The sequence below is a fragment of the Cataglyphis hispanica genome, chromosome 2 (assembly GCF_021464435.1).
Source record: "Cataglyphis hispanica isolate Lineage 1 chromosome 2, ULB_Chis1_1.0, whole genome shotgun sequence".
Lineage (NCBI taxonomy): Eukaryota > Metazoa > Arthropoda > Insecta > Hymenoptera > Formicidae > Cataglyphis > Cataglyphis hispanica.
In genome coordinates, this window is record NC_065955.1 from 5,545,418 (window position 1) to 5,557,206 (window position 11,789).

Here is an 11,789-nt window from a genome sequence, read left to right on the forward strand (position 1 = left end):
TCGTAAACACGACGACAATTGTATTGACCGAGTATTATTTATTTTATGCGACACAAATCCATTGAGAATTAATTGAGTTGATTGTTTCGCTGACGTGATTGTATTAGAAAAGTTATGAAAACTTTAATTTAATTAAACTTGATATTAAATAATGCAATGCACGAAACATAAAATGATACTGAAAACATAATACATATAAGTATCATTTAAAATTATAAAAAATAATTTTAACGATATTTGAATGAATTTTCTATCAATATAATATTTTTATATTAATATAATATCTTTATTTTTATATCTTATTTCTTTTTGAGGAGATTATATGTTTAACAATAAATTTATCTTTATCACATATCATACACATTGTTTAATTGATGTTGTTAAGAAAGCTATTATAAAAAAAACCTTATGTTATAAGAGATATAAATTATATTTTTCAGGGCGAAATCCAAAAACGGTGGGCGTCTGCTTAGGGAAAAATTGGAAAAAATTGGTTTGAATCTGCCAGCCGGTAGAAGGAAGGCGGCCAATGTCACGCTTTTAACATCCTTAGTGGAAGGTGAGTGTTTTCTCTTATTTCGAAAACTCGATTACGAACTCATTAAGGAATGTGTGAAGAAAAGAAACATCTGACACAAATATATCGAACAGAAACCAATAAGTCTGGTACAGCTGACATGTTACAAACTTAATAGTCTTGAGATATTAATTAAATATTAATATATATCGCAATGATTTACGATGTTACTAAGCAGGTATGATCAGGCATCGCTACATAAATTATACATGCTCGTTTCTATTCCTGATTTTCAAGTTTTTAACGTCGCATTACATATGATTTGAATATACAAATTGCCACTCTCTTGAAATGTAATCATAAACAAAAACATTTCTGCTTAAAATCCTTGAATTAGAATTCTTATGACTTAAAAAAACTAATATTTGAGTTTCCATTTAATTTCAACTTGAAGTTATCTTAATAGTACATTAAAAGAGTTAAATATTTTCTTATAAAGAATTACCTAAAAGATAAAATTATAGATTAATTAAAGATTAATTAAAGATGAGATCTTGAATGAAACTTCCTCTAAAAAAAATTGAATTTAGATTCTTAAAAAAATCGGCTAAAAAGATAATGCATTTGTATTTCAAGAACAATTTGTATATATTTAAAATACTGACCTATATAAATTATTTTCTATTATATTATCCTCCAATTTAAAAGATACTACATTTGTAAAAAAAAAAGCAATATATGTTAAGCTTGCTTGTCAACAATCAACAAATATTCTCGTAAATTAAGTATACCTTGAAGATATAACATATGACCATCTCATTAAATAGTTATAACGTATGACCATCTCATAAAATGCGTCGATAAAATTATCTCCTTCAAATATAAAATAAAATTATGTGATAATAACGGTAACTTTTTTCTTCACTCGCAATCATTTTCTTCATTAGCAATAATGATCGCGTATCCGGTACGAGAAGTAAAAACATAATTAAACGGAAAGCAGAATATCCCAGTTCTATAATGAGCTTGCAACCTTACTCTCTTTTATATTCCACCGTACAAATATCCACTTATATGACGTTGACAAAATCGGTCATATTTTTATAAAAATAACGTTGGATGCCTTTATGAAGCACAATATTTTAGTCAAGCTTGTCAATTGGCCTTGCAGATCTTGAGATATCAATATTTATTTTCAAATTTAGCAATTATTTTTTCTTAACAAAAATATTCGGAGACGCTATTTAATTATTTAATAGCTTCATAATTAAAAAATAATTCAAATAATTAGTTGCCAGAATCAGTTAATTGACACGTTATTTAAGATATTTAAGGTTTATTGCTTTTACTTGCTTTTGAAACTAATAAAGAGCTTTAAGTCTTAATATTTTCACACATAATTATTTTCACACATTTATATTTGAATTAAAACATTTTGCCTATATTATTAGTTAATAAGTAAATATTTGTTTTCTCGCGAAAGAAAATTTATTTTTCAGTTTATTTCTCAAAATTTATAAAAAAAATAGTTTTTATATGTATTTTATAATTATTATAGAATATTTCAGTGAAAGAAATCAATAAAAAGTCCTACATTAATGCGGTAATAGTTTTTCTAGATGGATTATAATATACAATAGAAATTATATTTTTCATTTCTCGCCATCTTGTACCTACGTTTTTTATTTTATTACCTTGTAAAATAAATCTAACAAATTTCCCTGTCTCAAATTTGTTAATTTATGACATTGTCTCTTTTAATATATATATATATATATATATATATATATATATATATATATATATATAATATACTATTAAATTTTGTAAATCTAAATGCAATTCTGTTGCATTTAATGTGAAAACAATGCGCTATTAATCGCATTTATTTATAAAATGCTCCATTGCAGTAATAATGTGATCTGTCATAATTTACTATATAATTAATAGCTGTTAATAGCTTGTTAATGAGACTCACGATATTTATTAAAAAATATTGCCAAAATATCCCGACATTGTGTAATCAATTACAATCGATTTATATTCATTATCTCTTCAAATTTCTTAAAAATGTATGCATAATAATTAATTAATGCTTATAAACATCAATAGTTTGAAATTATAATGACATATGCCATTTTGAAATCAAAATTAAAATGTCAGACAAATATATCTTATTTGTATTATATGAAGATTTAAATTTAAAATATTCGCAACAAAAGTTACAGAATCAGAATGATTCTAAGATATTGAGAGAAATATAATAATCATTGGCATATATATTATTCAGATTTATATGTAAAAAGAGTATTGACCAGCATATTTTTGTCAACTTATTGTATATTCGTCTAAAATATTGTTTCGCGCGCGCGTTATGCGAACTCTGGACAGGATTCTTTACTATCAATAATGGTACATTAGCGATAATCCAACAATAATCACGCGTTTTTGCCGGCAATTTATCGCAAGGGATAAACATACCGCTTTCCGATTTATTGCCGCTGTAATTTATGCGGAGACCTCTCCGCTCGTCTTTACACCCTCCTTCCGTCGCAACACTGAAGAATTACATTCCTCGTGACGCCCACTTGTCTCGTAGGGTACAGTGATGAAATCATCTCTCCGGAATAGCGTGTGTTAAAGCGAATTTACACGGTTTATATTCGACGATGGTTTCAGATGAATCATTCAAGTGGATGAATAAATTTTTGTTTGGACACGCAGTACCGGACTAAAGTCTCATAAAATGAAACATCTTGTTTGACAAAGTATATACAGGCAAAAAATATTTAAAAATCCACCTTTACACATATTCTTTATAGTCTCTGAATAAAAAATTATTATATAAAATAATAATTTTTCAAATTATATATCCTGTTTGAATTATTCACATAATTTTTAATTAATCTATTTAAATTTGTTTCGGCAGAGAGGATGAAATTGAGAAGCTTTCTTTGATTTTTATGAAAACTTTTTTCCATCTATGTAATCTCTCATAAACCTCACTATATTTTCGTTTCGAATGATTCTTAGCGGATGATATTGAAAATGAACCGTGTGTAAATTCGCCTATACAAAAGTCCCCTTTGTTCTTCCGCGTTATGACAGTAACAACCTCAGAGTGCAATCTTGTTGCGCCGGATACAGGATACGAATGGTTAATCAGAGAGAGAGAGAGAGAGAGAGAGAGAGAGAGAGAGAGAGAGGGAGAGGGAGAGGGAGAGAGAGAGAGAGAGAGAGAGGAAGACTGCTACGGGATATCCCAAGTGCACGAGAGCGCTTAATAACGAGCGCGCGCAACAAATGCGTATGTGCGCACAATCGCCGTGCCACGCACCTCGGTCAGCAGTGCTCTAATGACGCGCCTAGAAGTTCGCTGGCACACGGACGTTGATTATAATTTATGGTCGGTGAGGCTTTTATAAAACATCGGGGTTCTTGCTTTTCTTTTCCCTGACGGGGGGCGGTGTACGGCACGCGTACCGTAATCCTTTCCCAGTCGGAGAACTCAAAATCCGAGTGTATCATGTTTCGCTAAATTGCAATATGCATATCCAGAATATTTCCAAGAAAACATTAAATTTTTTTCGAAGAAAAAAATTAATAAAAATTTCCACCACAATCTTCATATCTCTAATACAATATCAGATAGCATATATATAATATAAATGGGGCACGTGGGACAGTGGTCTGTAAATTTTGAAATAAATAACTTAAGCTAATTAATCGCGTTGTCTCGTTGCACTGACACCACCGTGCAAAACTATCCTATTATCGCAATACAATGCAGTGTGTATACATTAACTTGTCCATTTATACCTTATGGTCATTAGCCGTTAAACAAGTTAAATCGGTGTTAAATGGCGTTAATAATGCGTTTTCTCAGATTACCAATTAATATCACTTAGCGAGAGACTAGATCCTTTCTAAAAAAATGTCTAGCTTCCAATAAATATTTACGTGATTTTCTGCATGAAAACGGAGTGTACAATTAATGTAAAACAAAGTTTATTAGTCGTGTTCATTGATCCGTGCGGCTCGTTAATCCTATCTTTCCGGTTGAAAGAAAAACAAATTCGAAAAGAACTTTAGATGTTGAACACATCTAAAGGAACTTATACTGCCTTTAGTTCTACTTGTATATGTAGAGCATTTCATATATCAAGCCTGAAGGTGAGGACATCACTGTTATTAAGTGAATCGAAATCCATATTATGTATCTATAAGTATATGGATTTACGGGAGTTTTATGACGCGAACCGCGATTCCTTAATTAAATATCTGAGACTCTATCATGCTTTAATAATGTAGGAAATATTTCAATAATAGTGATACATTTATGGCAGTGTGTGTTCGCGATATTATTTTTAGTTTTTTTTTACGCTAACATATAATACACAAACTCGACGAGTCTTGTGTTTTCTATTTATATATAAGAACAAGTACTATGTTTTATTCTACGTGTTACAAGCTATGCAATAGCAGTCTATAAATCATTCAGAAATTCTAAATGATAAGCCTTTATTGAATCTTATATATAAGGTCTATTAGCATAGCCGTTTTAAGTGTGTTTAAAAATGTATACAAAAAATATATGCAATATATGCAACGTAACAAGAATATATCTAGCAAAAAGGAAGCAACTGTGTTAATTGTACAATCAAATTAGTTTAAAAATTATCGATTTGCCAATGAATTCTACATAATACTAATGTATATAAGTAACAGATGCTTTTTTTGTTACATCCTTTTTTACAATTTACATTATAGATTTGTAATCTGAGAAAAATAAATTTTAATATATTTTAGATATTTTTATATATTTAATATATTTTTACATTTAATATTATCGATATTGCAAAAAATGGTAATTACCTGAGATAAAAATATAAAAAGTGAAGTTTGATTTAAGAACAAAATCATAAATTAGATCAATAGATTCAAGAATATTGATTTATATTTCCCTATTTCTTGTGTTCTGCTTACGTCATTTCTCTCATTTGTAAATCACTGTTGTAATGCCGATTCCTGTCATTAAATCTAGTAAATTAGTTAATTTATGAGAGACAGGTCATTAGAAACAGACGTGTGTTATGTTTTAAGTCTACTCTAATTATATAATGAGAAAATTACAGATATACGCGCATGCATATAAAAAAGAACAATACGTTTTAAAATAAAAAATAAAACTTGTTAAAACGTAATGATTTTATTATGACTTGTCGCAACTTTGTCTAATTAAAGGGACTGCAAAATTTTACGTAGCTGCGTGTAAAGAACTGATGCGTGTAGAAAGAATATCGTCAAAGGTGCTTACGATATGAAGTACAGGCGAAAGTGTGGGAACTTCTGCCTCAACGCACGAGACACGAAGTTGTGAATATATTCATTATGCGTAGATCTATAGATATACCGTGTACACTACGTAATTCATACGTAAATTCCTGTACGATCGTCGTACACATCAATGACATAATGTGCTCAGAGACATATGTGTAAGATTTTTAAAAGTCATAGAATGACAGAGATTATTTATTTCGATGCCGCATGCGATATCTGAAAAGTTATCGTATACGTCAAATAAAACTTCTATAGTAATAAAAGTAGGACAGGCAAATGATTTTGAATTTTTACTATCTTTCCATTATATATAAGAAACAAGACAAGTTGTAATATTTCTATAAATTCATGGCTAATAAATTTTATCTAATAAATTTATCGAAAATAATAAAGTTAGGCAAAAGAAAAATAGTTAATATAATTATTATTTAGATTATTTAATCATAAAATTTGTCGATCTGAAATGCTTAAATATTAAATTTGATCAAAGTGTTTATTTAATTTCTCACATTTTACGATTAGTGTAATTCTGTGGGTTTTTATATTACTGCAAGATTTGCTTTCATAATATACTGTAAAATACATTGTAAAATGTTAGATTATCGAACGATCAGGATGCAATTCAAAGTTACATCAAAACAACATGCACACGGTGATCGAAGAATGCGTATTTTAGACACGTTATGTACACGCCTGTACGTCGACCGCAGCCAACTCGTTGTAAAGTTTTAAACTGATATGAAACCGCAATAGAGGTATATCCGAACACGACGACCTCGGGGGTACGCGGAAGAGAATTCCCGAAATCTTTCTCGCAGGTTCGATTATCAGGACGTATATAATGGAACGTGATTTGCGGTCGAAGGCCGAGATGGAGCGCATCATATATTGATTATCGTTGTAACAACGTTCCCTGACGAATAAGATTACCCTATCGTCGACTCTCTTGGAACGGCAAGCAAATTTCTATGAACATTATTCCGTCTCAAATAAGCATGTTCGCGATGGGATTCGATTATAAAAAAGAATATTTGCAAGTGAAGATAGAGAATGTAACAAGTTTTAAATATTACAAATATAATTTAATAGATTGACAGCAACTTCTACAACTTCTAAACTAACATTTGCAATCTTTTGGAAAATATTAATTTTGTATGATAAAAACATACAAATTGTTTAGCGAGTAAGAAAAAAAATTGGAAAAAATTCTTGTAGTTTTAATATTTTTTGATACTATACAAATACATTATCCATAAGAATTTGCTAAAAAAAAAAAAATTGAACGAATAAGGACACGGTAATGCATATTATTAATATTTAGGATATGTGCTATTAAAAAAAAAATGAAATTTGGACATATAATTAATAAATTATATGACGTAATTTGCCCGATCTTCTTGCTGCATCAATTGCATAGTTTTTGATCGACGGTCCATTGATTCGCGATCGATAGAATAAAGTCATCAAGGTAGACGGCTATTTCTCAATTCGCGAGTCACGTTACCTATTCATTTACTCGCGCATTCGCTAATCTGAATCTGCCATCTGCGAGCTTTCTTAGCTACGTGCATCTGCGAATCTCTTCGTTTTATTGAGTCATATCTCGATATTCACTACGTGTCATTGTTCATGTGTCCAATCAAAATAGCTTGATTAACGAAAGTGTTAAGATGATACACGGTTTATCTTCGAAAATGAAATCGTTGGTTTATATTATACTAATTTTCAAGTTAAAGAAAAAAAGTGACGACATTATTATATTCTAAGAGATATCGTAATAATCATTAATTTTTTTTTAAATCAATAGAATAAAGATGATTAATAAAGATGCTCTTTATAATATTATATGCAATTTGTATAGAATAATCAGATCTAAAATGACAGACGCTATCTCTTTGATATAGAATAAAATAAAATTTGCAAAAGTTAATTAGAAAAGCATTAACATTTTGTTTTCAATTAAATAGACTCGAAAACGCGGCAAGAGAATTTTCTCAAAAAAAAAAAAAAAGGATGCTATGATAAAGTGCAAGCTATACTCGCATTTGCGTTCGTAATCGCGTATGTATTGTATTACATGTATATTGGTAAAAGATATGCTAACCGATGTTAATTTACTTAAAAGAGATTAGAGGAAGAAATGGAAAGATACGACACGACGGAGATATGCAAATTCGCGTAGAAGAGTCTCGGCTACGACCTGTTGCACCAAGAAGGGTGAGAGGGGAAAGAATGAGGGAGGTGGGAAATTTGCATCACGTTCAACCGCGTATCGCGATAAGATCGTCGATAGTCAACTTACTGTCGATTGTGCGCATTTAATACAAGAATTCTGTAGGAGATAGCGGCGTTAATGTGTTAATAAATATTACATAAAATTACTTATTCGACATTCTCTTCGTGGAATACGCAGATCTTTCTAAAAAATAATAATTTAATTTCAGCTTTTCTTTATCAAGTTCATATCGATAGAGGAAAGCAATCAAAATCGGGATCTTACATAAATAAAGGTACTCTTCAGTTATTTCAAATATGAAAGAGCTGACGCGTTATACGTGATATTCATGTTTAATTTTCATTCGAAAGTATATTAAAAAGAAAAAAACCAAGATATTTTCATCTTTAAATAATGTTTCGATTAATCTGACATCTTTTCAATAATTAGTGATGCGTGCAGAAATTTTCAAAAATCACGCTTTTTTCTTCTTCGAAGATGCATACAGATGCTTCTGATGCTACACTAGAATATGAATTTTAAGTTAATTAACTAGAAAGAGAGAGAGAGAGAGAGAGAGATACCAGTTTTTTAAAATATATAATTATTAAAGTCTACTTGTTTTCCTTATCACGTGATATGTATCTCTTGTTAATACGTTGATATATTAGACATGAATAATCTGCATACACAAACATGTTTTTAACACAGAAAAAAACTTAAATTATCTTTATTATTCTGTCTTATTTATATCCGTTCTTCTTGAATGCATTAGACTGCGAATGCATAATAGGATTACGTAAAATCAGTGCAATCGGCAAGCAGCAGTGCAGCATTGTGTAACGTCAAATAGCATAAAACATCAGCAGTTTCAAACTACTTACATGCTTTCCATAGCTGTGTTAGAAATATCTCGTTTCGCTTAATGTATATGCTCGCGTTTGCTGTTATTTTCTTTCGTCGCGCGACCGCAGTAAAAACTTTACTACAAAGCATTACGACAAATCCGCGGGATATAAACATGTGGAATCAATGGCGAGTGCATTAAAAGTAACGACGGTTGCGACTGCGCAAATCGTAATTTATGTCACATAAAATGGAACAATGATATGCGAAATGCAGCTCAAATTATGATACTAATAATATTTGAAATTTAGAAATTTTATTTTTTAATTTTTCACGCTACTTCTTGAATTGATTTCGACACAATTCTTCTTTCGTGTATCCGAGTTAAAATATTTCCAAAATTATTGTATCGTGAAATCTAAAGAAAATATATGAATTATGATAAACTACAAGTGATAATTATAAATAGAACTAGATATAATTAATAAGAATAAGGTAAACAATACAGATTAATATATAATTGATTTTTGCGTGACTATCAAGAGTATAAATAAAATAAGAATGGATCATAAGAAATATCTTTTATTCTAGAAATGCGTTCACGGAAACTTTATTATGTAGGAACATAATTACACAGTAATAAAGAACGAGTATTTGGCGCGTAAAGCTAATGTGTTTTGCTAATGTGTTTTGTTAAGTTACTCTGAGAACTTATTTTTCAACAGTCATTAACTGTAGTCTACATTAATTAAATACGTAAATATATATGCGCAACCGTAAAAACCTAGAGTTAAAATTTTGTTACGAATTAGTTTCCGTAAATTATTCTCCATAAAGCAACGGTAAAAGCAATAAACATTGCCTCCTAACATCACATATATCGATGCAGCGATTAAATTTTACGAGACCGATGGTATTTTCTCACACACAATTGTGTTATGCAACTTAAGTATAACATTATTAGGCCAAAAAGAAAAAAAAATATCGAATATAACTTCTGAAGCGATCTAGGTGATTACCCCAAGGCTATGTGCGTGCGAGATCCTTGAGCGAGCAGCAATCTTGCCGGCCATTAGGTTGAAATTAGAAGGCTGTCAGTCAAACACATACACGATGGTCTCTTGCTAGGATCTCATTATTTCTCACGCTCAAATTGGACCAGCACTTAGGATTCTGTTTGTATGGATTAGATGTATGGATTAGGTTGTTAATCTGTAAAACTTTCCGCGGAACTATTGCAGTTTTTTACGTGTAGTAATCTCTTATGCAAGAAAGAGTTCTACGAAGACTCCTTATGGGATTCTTGCTTCATTTGAACTCGATTTAAATGACAACTTAGAATCTTGAACATTCATAGATATTTCTGTAAATTAATATTTATCATGCATCTTTAATATCAAGCCATTTTAGATTTTTCATATAAATTAAATCATGAAATTGATTTTTATTTTCATTAAAAAAGAGAGAATGTATATGTTTCATAAAATTATATTTTTATAAAGTCCTCGATTTATATTTTAATATGTTAAGAATGAAAGCAAAATATCGTTTGATTCCTATTAATAAAGAATCGTAATTTAGGGTTTTACTAACTCTTTAGATTGTATAGTCGAAATTTCTCATAAGCACGATTGTAGATAATTAATTTTCGCGTATAAAGAAAATATCGCTTCTAACATTAGAAAGAATAAGTATGAGCAGAATTGCGAAATATATTAGTTAACTGCAGGAGGCTTTATTAGCCCATCACTGTCTCCATCACTTAGAGAAGTCACGAAAAATGTGCCGCTGAAGAATGGAAAGAAAACACATACGCCATTTCATTATCTTTAATTAATTAATTTTGCGCTTTTCCAAAAAATTCGTTCCAATTTATCTATTTATAATCTTTTAGTAGAGACCACGTTTCATTAAACATTATTTTATCTTTTGCTAAAAGTAATTTAACTACACTCTTTAAATAAGAATTTAAATATCTATCTATTAAATTAAAATCGCGCAATAAAATTAATTGAAGGATAAAACTCAATAAAATCAATTGAAGGATAAAATTGAAGGAACTTTGAAAAAACTATTGGTGATTATTGATCTGTAAACTAAGAATCTATTATCTAATAGTAGGGGTTTATGCGAGTTGTTTGTATGTGGATTTGACAAGATATCCGTCATGTTCGAGTCGAAATATATGCAGGACAGGATGGATTGCGTTTCGCGAGTCAAATTCCGCGATCATTTTCATCGACCGTTATGTACACGCGTAACGTAGGTTTACATAATGGCATCACGCAATTATACGTGAATATTTTATTCCTTTCAGGAGAAGCCATTCACCTTGCCAGAGACTTCGGCTACGTTTGCGAAACCGAATTCCCCGCGAAACAAGTCGCCGAATATCTCAGTCGGCAGCATTGTGAACCGCAGGATTCCTATAGGAGAAAAGAACTTCTTCATGCCACCAAGTAAGAATATATAACGTTAATGCATCTCTCTCATTGCGACATTACAATTATGGATTTTAACGGCGATAAATCATGAAATCGATTTCTGAAACTTCACTCTTCTCGCTTTCAGACAAATCACCAAAGAGCTGATGGATCTTCTGAATCAGGACAGATCGCCACTTTGCAATACGCGGCCGCAACATATCCTCGATCCCAGTATACAGAGACATCTCACCCATTTCTCTCTTATATCACACGGATTCGGAAGTCCTGCGATCGTGGCTGCTTTAACGGCTATACAGGTAATGAGATGAGAAGTTATTTTCTCCTATATATAATACTATCGCTCTTTCTTTCATCTTTTCATAGTCGTCATTTCGAAAATCTAAATGTAATAACAAAAATTAAGATTTCTTTTTTTGGAAGGGGG

The 11,789-nt window shown here is 30.5% G+C and overlaps 1 protein-coding gene across 4 annotated transcripts in view; it reads left to right on the top strand.

Annotated features, from left to right (window-relative positions):
- Positions 1-11,789, top strand: part of LOC126858958 (transcription factor AP-2-epsilon) — a 134,720-nt gene that overhangs the window by 118,625 nt on the left and 4,306 nt on the right. For all 4 annotated transcript variants that reach the window (XM_050609734.1, XM_050609733.1, XM_050609730.1 and 1 more), the window contains 3 exons: positions 441-559; positions 11,236-11,377; positions 11,490-11,661. In XM_050609734.1, coding sequence (XP_050465691.1) covers positions 441-559; positions 11,236-11,377; positions 11,490-11,661 — 433 coding nt within the window. The remainder of the gene's footprint in view (positions 1-440; positions 560-11,235; positions 11,378-11,489; positions 11,662-11,789) is intronic.